Here is a 22,000-nt window from a genome sequence, read left to right as displayed (position 1 = left end):
TGGAAATTAACAGGTACAAACCTCCAGTTACAAAATTAGATGAGTCATAGGGATGAAATGTATTATGCAGGGAAAATACACAATAATAATGTAGTATCTTTGTATGGTGATGAAGGTGGTGAAAAGGTAGAAGCTTCAGTTATAAGTACTAGGGATATAATATACAACACGATTTATATAATTAACACTGCTGTATGTTATATATGAAAGTTGCTAAGAGAGTAAATCCTAAAAGTTCTTATCACAAGGAAAAAATAATTTTTTTCTTTTCCTTTTATTTTGTGTCTATATGAGATGACAGATGTTCACTAAACATTGTCATAATCATTTCATGATGTATGTAAGTCAAATCATTAAGCTGTACACCTTAAACTTACACAGTACTGCATGTCAATTATTAAAACGGGAAGAACAAATAAAAGATCAACCTATTGAACTCTATAAAAATAATAATTTAAAAACTAATAAATTTCCCAAAGTCGTAACTTAAGCCAAGTGAATACTATATACAAGAGAGCGCAAGAGGTCTGAGTGTAAGCAAGGGAGTGATTACAATAAATGACGACAGAATTTACACTGGATAAGAAAAGTAATGAAGATATGAGGAAAACAGGGATAGTGAAAAGGAGGTAGAAACACTGGACTGAAGGCGCTAGTGGAGACAAAAGATTGTTGAAACCTAAGTACTAGAAGGCATGAGCAGGAAGTATGCTTGCAAAAAGAAAAACTGAAATCATGAGGAGACTAAAGTTTAGTAACCACTTGTCCAAAAGTGAGGAAGAATGAATGACAAGATCACCAACAAAGCAGAAGTCTGAGTAGGACGTTCAAGGAATAAACTTTTACAGAGATCGGCAAACTTGTTCTAAAAGGGCAGAGAGGTACAATCAAGGATATTGTATACATACTAGTACAACGAGAGAAAAAAACTTCCATATACTGGATTGGCCAAAAAGTTTGTTCGGATTTTTCCACAAAATGTCATGGAAAAGCTCAAACCAACTTTTTGGCCAACCCAATATTTTATTGGTGAAATTCAAAATATAATGATAATAATACTGACGATAATGATGATGATAATAGAATACAATTTTTCACCATACAGATGTACTAATGAGAAGACTGGAATTATTTTTTAAAGGAGGTGGTAGCATTTTGCTGAATTGGGATTCAAAGTTAGTGTTCCCTGTCATCAAAGTCAATTGCAAATGTTTATCTGCTAATGCTAATCTGCAATGAGATTTTACAAGTATTCTACCTTTGAAACTGTTTTGTTACAAAGATAGGTACTGATATCCATGAAAATATAATTTTAAGAACTATTCATCAGTTGGAAGGGATTTATGGAATTCTATTAGATTCTTTTCTTGATATGTGCCTTTTAACACGCCATCACATTACGGATTAATTACTTCCGAATGAAGATTAGGTGAAGTTAACAATTTAATGAATTTTGAAATATGGACATTTCCTTTGCACTTGCATCAAGGTCCAAAAACTGATCAAAGTGTGGTCTGAACTTGGAAAATGATCTGCCCCATATTTGTGTGGGAATAGAGATTGTGCTTCTTGAAACTTGTAAACAACAATGGAAAGTGTATAAAGCAGCATTTTGTGATTCAACACTAACAGCTGTCAAAACGACTTTGCCATAGTAGAAGTGTCACTGTAAGTACCGTTTTCCCCTTGTAATATTAGGATGAATTTATTAAGAAACATTTTCAAGTCTTCAGCAAAAGCTAATTTTCCAAAGCCATTCTTCAGTATTCAAATAACAGTGGTTGAAAGTGGTTGTTCTCATTCAAAAAAACTTTAACCTTGGTTCTACACTCAAAAACTCCCAATAAAACTTTACCAATTTTAAGATATTAAACTGCTGTATAGTAAAATAAGTCAGGATATTCAGTTTCTATATAAGAAAGAAATTCATGGTTAAGTCCGCCAGAGCAAATGAAGTTTGCTGTTGATCCTACTTGGTTCAATGACACATAATATATTCAAATGTCTTCCACAAAATTCTGCTCACGTCATACAATGAACAGCCATAAGCTTTAAATGCTTTACATTTTCTCAAGCTTTGTAAATTAGGCCAACTAAACTTTTTTCTGCTCCACACGTATTTCTGCCACCATCAGCTGCAACACATCTTAGTGTAGTCCACGTCACATTTACATTGAAATAATGTTTTCTCATGTATTCATTTTAAAAAAAAAAGCTTTATTGAGATCTAATTCACATACCATACAATTCAACCATTTAAAGTGTATGTAATTCCATTTTGAACATATTGCCTATAGTTGTTCCACAGAGGCTAATCCTTCAGTCACTTCAAATTTGGCATTGTCTCCTTGAATAAATAACAACTAAGTAGTATTGGTAACATCTGTCAACTTATCAAGAGCCAAGGAAACCACCTGAAATCATCTGTCTTGTTTTTTAAATGACTACTGATGTTGCTTCATGTAGGATTTCACTTGAAAACCAGGGTTCCACAATAAAAGCTTAAAATCACTACCCTGTATTAGTTTTGCTCCTTTAGTTCCTTCCATTTAAATTGTTACTAAATTTCATCTATATTTATTCTTCCTTTGAAATGTCTTTCATAGCCATTTCATTCGATTTCTAGTCTCAATGTCTTGTCCGTAAGTTCAGACCCTCATCATCTCATTATAAAAGCAATTCTTTCAATGAAGGAGAAAAAGTAAGATTGGGATTTGTTTCAGAAGTTAATTTCCTGCAGTGAAAAAAAATTTAATAGCTAATTAATTACTCTAAAACCCAAACACTGCTAAGCAAATAAATCGGGACTGTTACAGAGCAGTAGCTTCAACTCAATTCAGTACAGTTAACGATTTAATGCAAACTTTAAGTTTATACACAATATTCAGGGACATATTTACTATTCAAGAACTTTCATCCAAGACATAAAAACAATGCAAATGCAATAGCTTAGAAATAGAAAATACCACACACAAGGGAAGAAATGACCCAAAATGCTATTATTCTGCTAAAAGAGTCTGTTATAGTTATCTATTTCTTGGCCGCAACCTTTTTCTTAATATCATAAAAAGCCTAGGTAATATTAGTCAGTCACTGAGCAAATTCTACTAAATAATAATCTAGAAGTCTCAGTGATTAAGCAGAGCATCAAGCAATACTTTTTGGTAAGGTAGTCTCTACCACTCACTGTAACAATCATTCTCTTCTCCACCCTTGCTTAGCATCTCATCCCCTTAATCACAGCCCCTCAAATGTCTCCTGGCCAGTACCTCGTATTTATGTCCACGGCTTCCGCATAAGGGAAAACCCTTGCATTTGTCACTGAATCCTAACATTTTAAAATGATCTTTCAGTTCCAGGTTCCCATGAGTCTGCTGTCCATTGCCCCCAATTCTCATATAAAAAAATAAAGTACCTTAATAACAGGGATATTTTTCTATAGGAATAAAGTTAGACCTTCTCAAGACGCTAGAGTTTCAGCTGATCAGACTCCATGTCCCTCCCCTCTATACAAGTATAAAGAACTAAAAGCTCGATGAAGTAGGCAAGAACATATCCGATTGATATTTAAGGATGAAGAGTGTTTATTATTAAGCACAACACAGAACACTATGTTATTCAAACAACAGCAATAAATATGTTGCTCTTTTTGTGTTGGTAATCATTTTATTTTTTCACAACTGCATTTGTCAATCTGGTCAATTCCCTAAGGAAATTAAGAGTTGACTGAATATATCTTCTGGAATAATTAAAAATGAACACTGAAAGCAGTAATTCTTTAAACACCCTTAGAAAGGCAAAGTCAAAATAGATAATGAAATGTAGGTAAAGAAGAACAAATTAAGCCCTGTAAAGAATTTACAGAGGGGTGAAAATATATGGGGGGAGGGGGGTTGAACAATAAACTTAATTTGTCTATCAGCTTTTTAACATAGCTATGAAGAGGAGACAACTCAGACTTCTACAGGAAATAAAGAGCAAGAAGTACTTGCATCAATGACTAATAATGCAAACAGCATAAAAGCAGCCCTGGGAGATAAAGCTGGATAGGTAAGTACCTAGTACTGCCTTAGGATATCAATCCTATGACCTCCATTTGCTTCGCAACAGTATCAAGAAGTTAGACTCTCTCCAAAAGATCTACAGAAGAGCAAAACAAATTACAAAATATGCAGAAGCTGTTATTATTATTGTGGCTGCTTTCAAAGAATGTCAAGATGCTTTCAACAAATTCAAATTGGGGTTGAAAATCATGATGACACTTTAGGCATTTTTTTTAAAACAGAAACTCTTCAGAGATAACAACATCTAAAGATCTTAAAAGTATCCAGAAAAATTAAAATGAATGACCTTGAAAAGTAAATTTAGGTTGCCCTAAATATTTTAAATCCAATTTCTTCACCATTCCTGAGTCCAAATCAGACAGTACATTTTGTCAGCCACTCTTCCACCAAAGGCCCAAATAAAATATATGAATTCTGAGCCTAAAGTGTCATTCAAAGTCAGTCAGTGAAATGAAAAACTTTATCAACAAATTTTTAAAATGTGTTGTCAGCCAATCCAGACATCTGAAACTCAATGAATTCAAGATCTGAAAGGCAAGAATGTTGGTCATTCACTCAACTGGGCTCTGGAATAATAAGTAGTAGTTGTTGTCAAAAAGCCAGCTTCAATATTGGAGAATCCTGAAGGTGTATGACTTCAAGGAATGACTTCAAGGAAGTAACTGAGCATTTTTCCAAAAGAATATGGTGCCAAAGGATTTGTAAAACAAAACATCAGATCTAGACTCAACTGTCTTAAAGCTTCATCTTCTGCAGCATGTAAAATAATTTGGGGGGTGGGGAGGAAGCAGGGAAAAAGCCACATTAAGGGAAGGCAAACTAACAAGGGAAAGAGTAGAGAAACTTACATCATTCTAGACTAACCATATTTTCTAAAGTAACTGAAAACGGTTAAAAAAAGAAAAACCAAAACATCAAAAATGAGAAACTGCTGTCAGAAGTAACATTTAAAAAATCAGAAAGTTCTATGTGTGAAATTAAATTTTGGGAGTCCCTTTTCAGCTCTTTTTCTGAAAATTAGTTCATCCTATACTGCTCAAAGAAGAGGCTCTAAAGTCCAGAAAACTTAATCTTCTTTGTTTCACTGTAATATTCAGTGGTTTCCAAGTTTTGCCTATTTCTGATAAACTTGGTGAAAATGAAGTAATAATATATTCCATGAAGCTTAACAATGTTGTTTTATTTGTCTAAAAGATTTTTTGATACCTGAAAGTAAACTTGATTAATAAATGTGCAATTATGTGTATAAACTAAAATTTTTCTTATTAATTATACATAGTTAACCAAAAAGTAACACATTTGCCAAATTTCTAGTTTTCTTCACAAAACAATAATATTCCTGCAACATGGCAGTTAAAATGCAGTTTTTTAATAATGCTTACAAGATAAATTTGACACCCCCTCATTTGGCATCAAGGTTTGACAATATAATTCTAAAATCAAGCTTTCTACTCTTATCTCCTCATTCTCACTCTACCCGCCCCTTTCTGCTCTACTCAGAATGGTCATTTACATGTTGTTCATCTTGCCTTTGTTCATTCCACATCAGGTGGAATTTCCTCTTACTCCTCCATCCACAGACTTCATCTCATTCAGACATACCAACTGCCTGCAAGCCGTAAGTCTAGGTCCAGGAGTGGCTCTGCTCTTACCTGAACAAAATAAAAACCTCCATGTTTAAAACCAAATTTTTTGTCAACTAAAAATGTTCCTGGTGCCTGATCTACTCTTTTCAATAGCATAGTGGTTAAGGGCATGAACTTTGAACACCTAAATTACGTCATTAACCATCTGTGTACATTGGGGCAGATTACTTAATCATTTTGACCCTCAGTTTCCTTATCTGTTTAAAAAAAGGAGTTATAGTACCCTCTTCACAGAACTGCTGTGATGATAAAGTGAGATAATTTATGTACTGTGTTTAATACAGTGCTTGGCAGAGAATAGGTACTCAATAAATCTATCTGACAGTATTATTAGGTTTATGATAATGATGACCTTTAGGAATTTCTAGCTTTTTAACTATCCTGCAGAACCTTCTTCCTCCTGGTGCTTTTAAACTAGCAAATCTGACATACTGCTTCTCCTGTTATCCAGCACCTGCAATGATCCTAATGGCTTCTTGTCTGCCTGATCTTTAACTTGCTGCTCTGTGTGTTTCTGAACTATATGTGTATCTGTCTACCTATCCTTCCCCAAAGATTCCCAACTTCAGTACACCCCAGATTTTTTTCCTGGTCCTGGCTTCCATCATGCTTCTGCTCTATAGTTCCTGTGATGACACTTGACTCCCATGTAACACATGAACTAAATCTAACTCACAGGACCACCAATCTGACTCCTCACTGGTCTATTTTATCTGAACCCCTAAAGCACAGGTTGTCTGTACTACTTGTATAGTTTGTCAAACTGTGAGTCGCGTGATTCACATGTTGATCCATTCAATAATTATACCTAAATAAGAATGAGACCACTTCAAGAGATTCCCAATTTGTTAAACTAGAAACTTGTCAAAACAAATGGTAAACATTCTTCTTTTAACTATAGACGCTATAAACTAACAACACTGTATATGGATTTGAGGGGGAGGGATACTCACACACACAAAATACCTACAATTAATTGAAAACTATGCAATTTTCATTTTAAAGACTCTGATTCTTTATATTTCAGTTCTAAAGTATAATGCTTAAATGGAGTTACTTTTCTGGATGACTTCTCTTATCCCCCGAAACAAAATGTTTTTTAAAAGTTACAGTATAGTTTTGGGGCTTCCCTGGTGGCGCAGTGGTTGGGGATCTGCCTGCCAGTGCAGGGGACGAGGGTTCGAGCCCTGGTCTGGGAGGATCCCACATGCTCGCGGAGCGACTAGGCCCGTGGGCCACAACTGCTGAGCCTGCGCGTCTGGAGCCTGTGCCCCGCAACAAGAGAGGCCGCGACAGTGAGAGGCCCGCGCACCGCGATGAAGAGTGGCCCCAGCTTGCCGCAGCCGGAGAAAGCCCTCGCGCAGAAACGGAGACCCGACGCAGCCAAGGATAAATAAATAAATAAATAAATAAATTAAAAAAAAAAAAAAAGTTACAGTATAGTTTTATATATAGGTATGTATGTATGTATGTGTATGATTTCTTTTATATCTTTTCTGGGATATTTTGTTAAATAGTCAAATTTTTTGTATGTGTTTTATGTTATCATATCTTTTATTGTGAATTATTAACAGTTTTGCAAAAAAAAAAAAAAAAATCTGGCTTCTGGAAGCTTTGTTAAACCAGAGAATGTCAGTCACAGCAATCTGTACTTCCCTGCTTAATCTTTCTTGGCAAGCTCTGCCCACGCCAGTGCTGTCTGGCTTCAGCAATCAGAATGCCAGGAGCTCATACTGCAGTAGCCCAACAGTTCCTTCATCTCCACAAAGAGAGTTTAACTAGGTCTGTAACATTTTCTTTTAATAAGACTTCTCCATTATGGTTAATAAACTCTAAGTTAGGGCTTCAAAATAATGAGAGGTAAACTAATTTTTGTCAATAACTGAACCATACTGAAGGAAATACAAAGTGCGGAACAAACCTAGTCAGGGGTGAATCAACATTCTCTCTGACTCCACCTCACTAGCCCAACTGGTTTAAAAAGAAAATAATAATGCTGTTATTCAGCTATTTAACATGGTTGTGAATAAAAGTCATAGTCAAGAGGAAAAGAAGATCAGTGCGTGTTTTCAGGCATGAAGAATGCTAACTTAGAAGACAGATTTTCCAGTGTTTCTTGCTACATTTGTATCTACAGAATTGTGTATATTCAAGAACTAAAGCCTTAAAAAAGAACTTTGTGGGAAAAGAAACCTAATGAATATGTATAATTCTGAATGATTTGGTTTATTTTCAAAATCCCTTTTATTTTGGGGAAGAAAATCATTTTATAAAAACTTACCTATATATGGAAATAATTTTGTAACATTTTTACTAATGAAATAAAAATAGATTATGAAAAGTGCTACAACTATAAAAAAAAAAAGCCATAATTTGCTGTAACAGTCAGAATATTAGAATAAGTATTCTGTGGCTTACTATTTAAAGGAATTCATAAAATTAATATAAAATTAAAATACTGAAAACTGTACTTAAGTACTTTACTCCTCAAACCAACACACCCTACCCATGGCAATAAGATGCCATTTCCTTAAAGTGGTGACAAAATGACTAGAAAAGAACATGCAACTGGAGATATGTCATTCTAACATTTATTTTACACATGCATTAAAAAATGCTAAGAAAAGGCACCTTAGATAAAGGTACCTGATCACATAGTAAATCTGCCAGTGACAAATGTTTAACCTTAGCTGTATACCTTACCAGTAATTCTGACTGTAACCAAAATGATCAATTAGGATTATCTGCAAGCCTGGCTTCAAGTCCTCACCTTCTCTCCCATATCCCCAAAACATACTCTCAGTAAAGGATCTATAATACATTCACAAAAGATATAAATCTCCCATAATTGCCCAAAACAGCAGTCCCAAGGATATCTGCATTTTGACAGTTTCAGTGCCTTAGGCTAAAGGAACAAAGCTTTAACCAGAAGTTCAGGGATCAGCCTTGGTACTCTCCCCTAAAATGGTATTTCATAGGCTAGCCCAAGCAATTAAGTAATAACCTGTCCAGGCTGAGTTTAAAATTTATTGATTTGAAAACCAAATCAAGCTAGGTTCCTGGTTTTTAAAAGCCACATAAGATTTCTTTACTGGTAACAAGAGCAGCCAAGCAGGTAATGATTTTTAACCATGTTGCAAATGGAAAAGACAACAGGTTTGGGGGCTGGGAGACTGAAGGTGACAGTATAATGAGACCCAAAAGGATGAGGGAGGCTACAAGGAAAACAGAGCCTGTAAAAACTGGTAGTTCTTCTCACCAAACAACCTTTGAGGTTCAGTTGATAGGTGACTTATTACTTTCTTGACAATTTAAAAACGGATAGGGTTCAAAAACCACATTCACAGAAAGATAGACAAGATGAAAAGGCAGAGGGCTATGTACCAGAGGAAGGAACAACATAAAACCCCAGAAAAACAACTAAATGAAATGGAGATAGGCAATCGTCCAGAAAAAGAATTCAGAATAATGATAGTGAAGATGATCCAGGACCTCGGAAAAAGAATGGAGGCAAAGATCGAGAAGATGCAAGAAATGTTTAACAAAGATCTAGAACAAACAAACAGAGATGAAAAATACAATAACTGAAATGAAAAATACACTAAAAGGAATCAATAGCAGAATAACTGAGGCAGAAGAATGGATAAGTGACCTGGAAGACAGAATGGTGGAATTCACTGCTGCGGAACAGACTAAAGAAAAAAGAATGAAAAGAAATGAAGACAGCCTAAGAGACCTCTGGGACAACATTAAATGCAACAACATTCGCATTATAGGGGTCCCAGAAGGAGAAGAGAGAGAGAAAGGACCAGAGAAAATATTTGAAGAGATTATAGTCGAAAACTTCCCTAACATGGGAAAGGAAATAGCCACCCAAGTCCAGGAAGCGCAGAGAGTCCCATACAGGATAAACCCAAGGAGAAACACGCCGAGACATAGTAATCAAAGTGGCAAAAATTAAAGACAAAGAAAAATTATTGAAAGCAGCAAGGGAAAAACAACAAATAACATACAAGGGAACTCCCATAAGGTTAACAGCTGATTTCTCAGCAGAAACTCTGCAAGCCAGAAGGGAGTGGCATGATATACTTAAAGTGATGAAAGGGAAGAACCTACAACCAAGATTACTCTACCCGGCAAGGATCTCATTTAGATTTGATGGAGAAATCAAAAGCTTTACAGACAAGCAAAAGCTAAGAGAATTCAGCACCACCAAACCAGCTCTACAACAAATGCTAAAGGAACTTCTCTAAGTGGGAAACACAAGAGAAGAAAAGGACCTACAGAAACAAACCCAAAACAATTAAGAAAATGGTCATAGGAACATACATATCGATAATTACCTTAAACGTGAATGGATTAAATGCTCCAACCAAAAGACACAGGCTTGCTGAATGGATACAATATACTGTCTACAACGGACCCACTTCAGACCTAGGGACACATACAGACTGAAAGTGAGGGGAGGGAAAAAGATACTCCATGCAAATGGAAATCCAAAGAAAGCTGGAGTAGCAATACTCATATGAGATAAAATATAGACTTTAAAATAAAGAATGTTTCAAGAGAAAATGAAGGACACTACGTATAGATCAATGGATCAATCCAAGAAGAAGATATAACAATTATAAATATATATGCACCCAACACAGGAGCACCTCAATACATAAGGCAACCGCTAACAGCGCTAAAAGAGGAAATCGACAGCAACACAATCATAGTGGGGGACTTTAACACCTCACTTACACCAATGGAAAGATCCTCCAAACAGAAAATTAATAAGGAAACACAAGCTTTAAATGACACAATAGACCAGATAGATTTAATTGATATTTATAGGACATTCCATCCAAAAAGAGCAGATTACACTTTCTTCGGAAGTGTGCACAGAACATTCTCCAGGATAGATCACATCTTGGGTCACAAATCAAGCCGCAGTACATTTAAGAAAATTGAAATCGTATCAAGTATCTTTTCTGACCAAAACGCTATGAAATTAGAAATCAATTACAGGGAAAACAACGTAAAATACACAAACACATGGAGGCTAAACAATACTAAATAACCAAGAGATCACTGAAGAAATCAAAGAGGAAATCAAAAAATACCTAGAGACAAATGACAATGAAAACACGACGATCCAAAACCTATGGGATGCAGCAAAAGCAGTTCTAAGAGGGAAGTTTATAGCAATACAAGCCTACCTCAAGAAACAAGAAACATCTCAAATAAACAATCTAACGTTACACTTAAAGGAACTAGAGTAAGAAGAACAAACAAAACCCAAAGTTAGCAGAAGGAAAGAAATCATAAAGATCAGAGCAGAAATAAATGAAACAGAAACAAAGAAAACAATAGCAAAGATCAATAAAACTAAAAGCTGGTTCTTTGAGAAGATAAACAAATTGATAAACCTTTAGCCAGACTCATCAAGAAAAAGAGAGGACTCAAATCAATAAAATTAGAAATGAAAAAGGAGAAGTTACAACAGACACTGCAGAAATACAAAGCATCCTAAGAGACTACTACAAGCAACTCTATGCCAATAAAATGGACAACCTGGAAAAAATGGAGAAATTCTTAGAAAGGTATAACCTTCCTAGACTGAACCAGGAAGAAATAGAAAATATGAACAGACCAATCACAAGTAATGAAATTGTGATTAAAAATCTTCCAACAAACAAAAGTCCAGGACCAGATGGCTTCACAGGTGAATTCTATCAAACATTTAGAGAAGAGCTAACACCCATCCTTCTCAAACTCTTCCAAAAAATTGCAGAGGAAGGAACACTCCCAAACTCACTCTATGAGGCCACCATCACCCTGATACCAAAGCCAGACAAAGATACTACAAAGAAAGAAAATGACAGACCAATATCACTGATGAATATAGATGCAAAGATTCTCAACAAAATACTAGCAAACAGAGTCCAACAACACATTAAAAGGATCATACACCATGATCAAGTGGGATTTACCCCAGGGATGCAAGGATTCTTCAATATACGCAAATCAATCAATGTGATACATCATATTAACAAATTGAAGAATAAAAACCATATGATCATCTCAATAGATGCAGAAAAAGCTTCTGACAAAATTCAACACCCATTTATGATAAAAACTCTCCAGAAAGTGGGCATGGAGGGAACCTACCTCAACATAATAAAGGCCATATATGACAAATGCACAGCAAACATCATTCTCAATGGTGAAAAACTGAAAGCATTTCCTCTAAGATCAGGAACATGACAAGGATATCCACTCTCACCACTATTATTCAACATAGTTTTGGAAGTCTTAGCCATGGCAATCAGAGAAGAAAAAGAAATAAAAGGAATACAAATTGGAAAAGAAGAAGTCAAACTGTCACTGTTTGCAGATGACATGATACTATACACAGAGAATCCTAAAGATGCCACCAGAAAACTACTAGAGCTAACCAATGAATTTGGTAAAGCTGCAGGATACAAAATTAATGCACAGAAATCTCTTGCATTCCTATACACTAATGATGAAAAATCTGAAAGAGAAATTAAGGAAACACTCCCATTTACCACTGCAACAAAAAGAATAAAATACCTAGGAATATACCTACCTAGGGAGACAAAAGACCTGTATGCAGAAAACTATAAGACACTGATGAAAGAAATTAAAGATGACACAAACAGATGGACAGATATACCATGTTCTTGGATTGGAAGAATCAATATTGTGAAAATGACTCTACTACCCAAAGCAATCTACAGATTCAATGCAATCCCTATCAAATTACCAATGGCATTTTTCACAGAACTAGAACAAAAAGTCTTAAAATTTGTATGGAGACACAAAAGACCCCGAATAGCCAAAGCAATCTTGAGGGAAAAAAACGGAGCTGGAGGAATCAGACTCCCTGACTTCAGACTATACTACAAAGCTATAGTAATGAAGACAATATGGTACCGGCACAAAGACAAAAATATAGATCAATGGAACAAGATAGAAAGCCCAGAGATAAACCCACGCACCTATGGTCAACTAATCTATGACAAAGGAGGCAAGGATATACAATGGAGAAAAGACAGTCTCTTCAATAAGTGGTGCTGGGAAAACTGGACAGCTACACGTAAAAGAATGAAATTAGAACACTCCTTAACACCATACACAAAAATTAACTCAAAATGGATTAGAGACCTAAATGTAAGACCGGGCACTATTAAACTCTTAGAGGAAAACATAGGAAGAACACTCTTTGACATAAATCACAGCAAGATTTTTTTTGATCTATCTCCTAGAGTAATGGAAATAAAATAAAAAATAAACAAATGGGACCTAATGAAACTTAAAAGCTTTTGCAAAGCAAAGGAAACCATAAATAAGCTGTAAAGACAACCCTCAAAATGGGAGAAAATATTTGCAAATGAACCATCGGACAAAGGATTAATCTCCAAAATATATAAACAGCTCATGCAGCTCAATATTAAAAAAACAAACAACCCAATCCAAAAATGGGCAGAAGACCTAAATAGACATTTCTCCAAAGAAGACAAACAGATGGCCAAGAAGCACATGAAAAGCTGCTCAACAGCACTAATTATTAGAGAAATGCAAATCAAAAGTACACTGAGGTATCACCTCACACCAGTTAGAATGGGCATCATCAGAAAATCTACAAACAACAAATGCTGGAGAGGGTGTGGAGAAAAGGGAACCCTCTTGCACCGTTGGTGGGAATGTAAATTGATACAGCCACTATGGAGAACAGTATGGAGGTTCCTTAAAGAACCAAAAATAGAATTACCATATGACCCAGCAATCCCACTACTGGGCATATACCCTGAGAAAACCATAATTCAAAAAGACACATGCACTTCAATGTTCACTGCAGCACTATTTACAATAGCCAGGTCATGGAAGCAACCTAAATGCCCCATCGACAGACGAATGGATAAAGAAGATTTGGTACATATATACAATGGAATATTACTCAGCCATAAAAAGGAACGAAATTGGGTCATTTGTAGAGACGTGGATGGATCGAAACTGTCATACAGAGTGAAGTAAGTCAGAAAGAGAAAAACAAATATCGTATATTAATGCATATATGTGGAACTTAGAAAAATGGTACAGATGAACTGGTTTGCCAAGCAGAAATTGAGACACAGAGGTAGAGAAAAAAACATATGGACACTAAGGGGGGAAAGCGGCAGGGGCGTGGGGGTGGTGGTATGATGAATTGGGAGTTTGGGAGTGACATGTATATACTGATGTGTATAAAATGGATGACTAATAAGAAAAATAAATAAATTAAAAATAAACATTAAAAAAATATATTGTTTTGCCTAAAAAAAAAAAGAAAAGAAAAATGGATAAACAACATATGCAAAACATTTTTACTGCCATAACTATTTCAATGCATTCTTCTAAACGAAGAGCCTACAGAGAGAGAAAGCCTTGACATGGGCAAACTTTAGGGCACTATTCCCCTCCAAAAATAAAAGCCATTTAAAACATGAAAGAAAGACAAAAGGACAAAATAATAAATGATGGAGAATGTATACGTGGTTCTAAATATATATCCCCAGCTCAGTACAGCTTGTAAGCAACTTGATAAGACAAAAATATCTTACTATCTTCAGAAAGAGTCTATAAAAAGAATCAAGAACAATGAAGTAAAGAAGGAAAATCTATTTCCTTTGTATCAGTTCCATCTGGGAGGTGAGGGGCTGGGGACAATGAAGCAAAACTACATTTCTCTTCAAAAGAAACTTCTCTGTTAAGGAACCCTAGTGACTGGTTTGCCCTGATTCCTCTCAATTCCCTATCTTCTCCATAACATGAGAACTCCAGCCTTTGCTTCCATCCCTTTTAGATGTTACTAAACCCACAAGGAAGGCTAAGCCATAACTGGCTTATTGGTAGAGCAAGAAAAACTCAAAAAGGCAAACGATATTGTTCTGCTTCTAGTCCCAGTCTTCATAGTTAGCGATTTCACATTGTGTGGTCTGGAGTCGCAGAGACTTGAGCTGGAATCTTGGCTCCACCATATACTAGGTTATACAAATTTCGGTAAGTTTCTTAACTTCTGTGTGCGTCCTACTGCTTCTTCATCTAAAAACTGGGGATAGTAATAGCGCCTCCTTTTCAAGATTAATGAGAACTAAATGAGACATTTAACAAAACATTTAGCACTGTATCCGGTTTTAGTAAATTCTCAATAAACATTAACTACCCAATATAACCTGTTGAAATCCCAGATACCCCATGGCGTAGCACAATTATTTTTCCAAACTGATATTACAAAATTGTGACCAGCACTGTAAAAAAGAATTTACTACTAGAACTGAATAGAAAACAGCAGAGCACAATAAGTTAAGTATTGTTCTGAAAATCTTTTTTCAGACTCAGACACACATTCTTTCTCTCTCTGTCTCCCCCCACCCCTCAACTGAGCCTCCTACAGTTTTTCTCTGTTGCCTGCACTATGTAGTCTTCAAAAGACTGCACATCTGGCTCTTCTTCAGGGTACAAGAGCATTTTGTATAAAACTCTACAACACTTACTACACTCGGCTTGTTTATATGTGTATCTCTCCCATTAAAATGTAAATTCCAACATCACTAATTATTAGAGAAATGCAAATCAAAACTACAATGAGGTACCACCTCACACCAGTCAGAATGGTCGTCATCAAAAATCTACAAACAATAAATGCTGGCGAGGGTGTGGAGAAAAGGGAACCCTCTTACACTGTTGGTGGGAATGTAAATTGGTGTAGCCACTACGGAGAACAGTATGGAGGTTCCTTAAAAAACTGAAAATAGAACTACCATAAGACCCAGCAATCCCACTACTAGGTGTATACCCAGAGAAAAATCATAGTTCGAAAAGATACATGCACCCCAATGTTCACTGCAGCACTATTTACAATAGCCAGGTCATGGAAGAAACCTAAATGTCCATCAACAGAGGAATGGATAAAGAAGATGTGGTACATACATACAATGGAATATTACTCAGCCATAAAAAAGAACAAAATAATGCCATTTGCACCAACATGGATGGACCCAGAGCCTGTCATACTGAGTGAAGTAAGTCAGACACATAAAGACAAATATCATATGATATTGCTTATGTGTGCAATCTAAAAAGAGGGGTACAAATGAACTTATTTACAAAACAGAAGTAGAGTCACAGATGTAGAAAAGAAACTTATGGTTACCAGGGGATTTGGTGGGGGGCGGGGGCAGTGGATAAATTGGGAGACTGGGATTGACATAAACACACTACTATATATAAAATAGATAACTAATAAAAACCTACTGTATAGCACAGGGAACTCTACTCAGTACTTTGTAATGGCCTATATGGGAAAAGAATCTAAAAAAAGAGTGGATATATGTATATGTATAACTGATTCACTTTGTTGTACACCTGAAACTAACACAACATTGTAAATCAACTATACTCCAATAAAAATTTTTTTTAAAAAGGTAAACTCCAAGGAAACTTCCTTTTATTATCTACTTCTGGTACATGAAAAATACTGCCAGCTCAGTAAATTTCTGTTGAATGAGTGATTAAATCATCAAAATCTAATAGGTATTAAAAACATACAAAACAAAACAAACAAACAAAAATACAAAACATTTAACCATTTTCATTTATCATTATCTGAATGGGTTTTTATTATTGTATAAACTTTAAATTTACCTATAAGTCACAAAAAAATCAGTAAAGTTGGGACTTCCCTGGTGGTCCAGTGGTAAAGAATCCACCTTCCAATGCAGGGGACGCGGGTTCGATCCCTGATCAGGGAACTAAGATCCCACGTGCCACGGGGCAACTAAGCGCTCATGCCACAACTAGAAAGAAGCCTGTGTGCCAAAAGGAAGAGGTCACATGCCTCAGCGAAGATCCCGCATGCCACAGCTAAGACCCAACACAGCCAAAAAAAAAAAAATAGAATATTAAAAAAAAAAAAAAAAAGTATAACAGGACTTAAAAAAATCAATACCGTTGTTCTTCCTCCCAAGTGCCTCGTATTCTCCCATCTAGAAATGGTGGAAAATGTTTACTTAAGAAACTGAAATGGGTGGTGTGCATAATGATCTTTGAAAAGTAGAACATCAAAGCATACAGATGTGCTGCACAGCTGAAGTTTTATTTAGGACACTAGCCATGTGCATGTTTGTTAGGGGCCAATAAAGCTAAGGAAAGTTATTAGGCAGAAAAGCTTGCTTCTTCTATATGACAAACTGTCCAAGGATCCCCTTTCACAGGTACTGCAGGCACCATGAGAACACATCTAAATAACAACACTGGGCAGGTACTTGCTTGACTACTTAATATAGAGATATATGAAGAACCTTAATATTTTCAATATTCATATATTATCACCATCATTTTCAATTCTATTTAAATGTAAGAACCAAAGTTATACAAATTTACCAACTCTTTTATTCCATCACAAAAAGGCAAAATACTGGAAATACATTCTAAAGAAACACTTTTCATCGTGCTTAAGAGATGTCAAAAGTCGACAGTTTACTAGATCAAGGTTACATATAAAACTCGGTTTTACGTTCGTCAAAAAAAAAAGAATAAATGCAAATAAACGTTTGCTCTAAAATGAGGCTCAACTTTTAAAGGTATGGGTTCCTTTATAGTGATCTTCCAAAATATTTGTTTCTAAATCCTTAACAACTTGACTGAAAAACTGGAAGTTTACAATTTATAAGATTATAACTCTCTTGATATAGTAAGCTATATACATGAAACTGTAAGGGGGAAAAAGTGGTATCGCTATTTTAGGACTCAGGCACTTTGCTTCATCCCCCTGGCTAATTACTGCAAATGATAATTTTACCTACTCTAAACTTGTTAAACATCTAAGGAAACAGCTATTTCACAAAAACTTCTTTCCATTTGTCACTTTAAACATATTTTAAGCTATTATGAAACTCTATTTCAAAGTAATTTATTAGGCTCAGACGTTAAGCCAAGTCTTAACAGTTAACATTGATTTACTGAAGGAAGAAAAAAGATAAGCTGTGATAAATACTCTTAAGAAACAAAACTGACAAAAGTTGCAACCAGTTGTTGCTCCTTATTAAAAATTCTTCCCTATATTTGAAATGGTAATTTTAATGACCCTAGTAAGGGAGGCAACACTCACCAGTATGAATCTTCTCATGTCTCTGTAGCAGGTACTTCTGTATGAAACGCATGTCACATTGACTACATTGAAATGGTTTTTCACCTTAAAATAATTTCACATCCACAAATTAGTTACTGGATAAAACACAGTTTATAGTTACTATTTCTGAGGAAAGAGAAATCTTAGAAGCCCAAATTCTGGAAATTCCAAATTATCCACACAAAGTTTTTATACTATTCATTAACAGAATTTTATTTCCTCTCAATTTCCTCCCCAAGATTTAAAAATTCACATTCTCACAACCTCACAAAAATGAGATTAAATCTCATTTATATCTTTCAAGGGAAAAAGAAGTAAATAAATAAAGCAATTTAAAATAGAATTTAAAAATCACAAGGCTAGAAAGGACTCTACAGGTTACCAAGTGTGTCTTAAACATCTCTTCTTTTTATCTGGAGGAAGATCCACCCACCTTGTTCTCCCTGGCTAACCACCACTTTATGCCCTTTCACTTATTTTCTCCAGAACCTTCAGAACTTTCTAAACATCCCCTTTAAAAAAAAATAATCCTGTCTCTTCAAACGTTCCCTCTCTGTTGGAGCCTTTCCTTTCAGTAGTCTACCCTATGTCTCAAATTCTTCACCACCCACTTGTCCTTTAACCCTTATGCTCTGCTTTCTGAAAAGCTACTCATGATCTCCCTGCTATTTATTCTAATGGTTTGTTCTCAGCTCTCTGTCTCTCTCTATCGTCTCAGAAGGTTGTGCTGTGGTTGATCCTACCCTCCTTGGAATTCTCTCCTCTTTTGGCTTCTGGGACACTGTATTTTATCAGTTCATCAAATCTACCTTATTACTCTGTCTCCCTCCCCACCCCTTAACTCAACAACGTACATGTCTAGTAATCTTTCCCCAAAGATCTGTGATCAGTCTTTAGTTCTGATCTCCACAACTTCATGTTCTTATTTTTTATATTTGATTCCCAAATTCATATTTCAAACTCCATCTGGACATCTTACATAGAAAAATAAATGTTGACAGGCTTTTAATAGTTCATTCTTTAACTGTTTCTCTAGCTAAAAAGAACACATTAAGCCAGATAAATATCCAATTAAGACCAATTTTGCACATCCATGCTAATTGTTTTGTCATTTAAAGTTTTTCCTGCTTTCCTTCTTACATCCTGGTCTATGAATTCTCTGATTTGAAATGCCAGGTTACCTAAAGTCTTAGAAATGAATGACATTTACAAGAAGATGAAAATAGCAAAGATAATAATTTTAATGGCCATAAGCCCACTTTAATTCAAGAAATACCTGTATGAATGAAGACATGTCTCTGTAAGTGATAGTTCGTTCTAAAGGCAGCATTGCAGTGCTCACAAACGTGAGATTTAGGGCTTTTCAAACCAAGTGATCCATCCTCATTTATTGTAAGGATCTGGTTTAAAAAAAAAAAAAAAAGGCGAAACAAAAGAAAGAAATTTTTAAAACGTAATACTAATTTATAAAACAGATAATGCCTTTTAATGCAGACAATGGTCACCAGAAATTATGAAATATTTTTTCCTAAATAATCTTGAGAGGGCTATCAGAATAATGTTACCATTCATTTTAAGAAAGTACAATGTGACTCAGTATGGGTAAAAATCACTAATAAAACCTTGGAAGCTGGTTAGGTAAGATCTCAGCACTCTGCCCCCTCCTCTCCAAACCTGATGTCTAGTAGAGTCCCTAAGTGTTCTCTGCTAGGGTGAGTATAGCTTTATTTTCAATTTCAAAATATCACATATGCAGGGCAAAAGTCTTGTTTTAGACATGGCGTAAATATCAATCAAATAGCACTGGTTAAATAAATCATGGAAAATGAATACAATTTAATATCATGTGGCTGTAAAATAAAACGAGAAAGCTCTCTATATACTTACATAGAAAGAGCTCGAGGATTTATTCTTAAGTAAGAAAAAAAGCAAGGTCCAGAATCTAGTATATAATTTTGCTAATTTTGTATACAAGATAGTACATATAGCAATATGTATTTGTTTGCATATGCATGAAAACTATTTGAGAAGCATATACATAAAATGTATATAACCTTGGTTGTCATGGCTGGGGAACTTGGCATATAGGAGATATGGCAGGAGGAAGGTTTTACACTGTACATACTTAAAACATTTTTCTGAACCATACAAACGCTTACCTATTACGTTTTCCTTTTTCTTTTTTCTTAAAGAAGAAAAAAAGAAAACTAAGTTTTTAAGTCATCCTAGAACTGAATTTTGAGTCTGGTTCAGTTTAGGACCTCTAAGGTTATTCTAGGACTACTAAACTATTGTTAAGCATACTCTTTAATAAACGAGAGTGGGTATGGGGAAGGAAGGCAGGTGACAAAGACATCAACCTCATCTGCCTGTGCTTCCTGTGGTCGAGAATATCTTGGGCCAGGTCTGGACAGTGCCAGAGAGAAGCTCACCTTTGGGCTTCATGTATTCCAGTTTATCAACCATTTGTCCAACATGCAACATTTAAACTGCCTCTCTCACCAGACACGTGGCAGAGTGAAAATAACAAATAATCCCTTTTTTCATTATTGAGGAGAGAAGAAAGATGACAAAATATGATGTGAAGATAAGAAGCAGAGAAAATTAGGAGGTAAGATCAGGAGGAATATGGCAAGTGAGAGGGAAACAGTATTGGAGGTGGGGGCATACAGAGTGGGAGCCAAGAAACTGTGTACCACACAGGGTAGAGAAATCTAGCAAACATCTTAAAAAATACAAAGTCCTGTGGAAACTGATTAGGGCCTGTAAATACACAGCTATGACACCCTTCCCAAAACCTAGAAAGAGGGAGTAAGTAAGTAAAAAGGGCTTTAATTAAAAAAAAAATTTTTTTTACTTTAAATTCAGGAAGACAATTCAGCCTATACTGTATGTAAATCGATGGTATTTATTATGCAAATTATACAGGGCATGTGGGTTCTGGGCAAACTGCCAATGTGGTCAACAATGCTTCAAAGTCTATGTACCAAAGTCACAGAGGGAAACATTTGGCAGGAGAATGCAAGTGGGTGTCACAGCTTCCTGAAGAGTCAGTGAGAACAGAAAGTTTCATCTCTGGTCAGTCAGTCTAAAATGTTTTCAACCCCTCCAAGTCACAAAATAATATTCAAGTTAACAATGTGTAAAACAAATGAACAAAAAAACCACAAAATCTTTTAAAACATGATTCAAAATATTTCTAACATAAAATAACAAAAAGATGTTAAACATTTTATATGAAACAGAATAAAAACAAGATAGCATCAGGTATTTTTTCGCTTATGTTGATAACAAATAAGAAGATCCAAGTGCCAAAAACATAGCAACTCAATAGCTTTCTGTGGCATAGCAACTGCAAGGAAAGGCTTTGTAAGGAACGAATCCGGCCCAAGTTACTTAAAGTGAAACGGATGTAATCCTTGACTGTACAAAGCCCTTTTATGAAGAGTTAAGGAGTTCTAGGTCATTGTTTTCTGGCACTGGAGGTAATGCTGCCTTTCACTGTGGACTCAAGCCTTAATTCAGGGTGGATTTTATGGATGAAACAGCAAACACTGACTTGTGAATAAGCAGACTGAAAAATCTAGCATATCTGTAAATTCAATGACACAAAAATCAAATTGTTGGACATTTTGTATTTAACTTTATATTAATTTTTTTCTTTTCTTAGGCCGGGGTAACACACATCTTTGTATCGATATAAAAGAAAATTATCTTGCCTCAGAAGAACACCAGTGGCTCTTCCAATTTATAATGTTTTAAATATAACCGACAGATTTTGTCTGTTTTGTTCACCACTATAACCCCAGTATCCAAACGGTATCATAGCGAAACTCTATAAATGTCTGTTGATATGGCTGCCCACTGCCCATCCTGAACATCCTCCCAGCTTACCACTCTATTCTTTGTAAAACTTTTTGCAAATTCACTAAGTAGTACCATAGTGAAATGGGTATGTAAAGAACAAAGTTCCTTGGTGGAACAGAAATGGCTCATTAACACAGGTAAAATTATCTTCCTTGGTATAGACTTGGCTTCTTTTCCTGTTCACATCCTTTCCAGATCTTTTAGTAAAATGTGATCTACCAGGTAAGTGGATTTGCCTGAGA

General features: G+C 35.5%; 1 protein-coding gene across 3 annotated transcripts in view; it reads right to left on the bottom strand.

The window, feature by feature from the left end:
• The window catches only part of ZNF148 (zinc finger protein 148), a 122,148-nt gene that overhangs the window by 17,476 nt on the left and 82,672 nt on the right, over positions 1 to 22,000 (bottom strand). For all 3 annotated transcript variants that reach the window (XM_068546577.1, XM_068546579.1, XM_068546578.1), the window contains 2 exons: positions 19,168 to 19,291; positions 17,871 to 17,954 (listed from right to left, as the gene is read on the bottom strand). In XM_068546577.1, the coding sequence (XP_068402678.1) occupies positions 17,871 to 17,954; positions 19,168 to 19,291 (208 nt within the window). The remainder of the gene's footprint in view (positions 1 to 17,870; positions 17,955 to 19,167; positions 19,292 to 22,000) is intronic.

The sequence above is a fragment of the Eschrichtius robustus genome, chromosome 6 (genome assembly GCF_028021215.1).
Source record: "Eschrichtius robustus isolate mEscRob2 chromosome 6, mEscRob2.pri, whole genome shotgun sequence".
Taxonomy (NCBI): Eukaryota; Metazoa; Chordata; class Mammalia; order Artiodactyla; family Eschrichtiidae; genus Eschrichtius; species Eschrichtius robustus.
The sequence above is the reverse complement of the archived record's forward strand: the minus strand, read 5'-3'. Positions and strand labels throughout refer to the sequence as shown.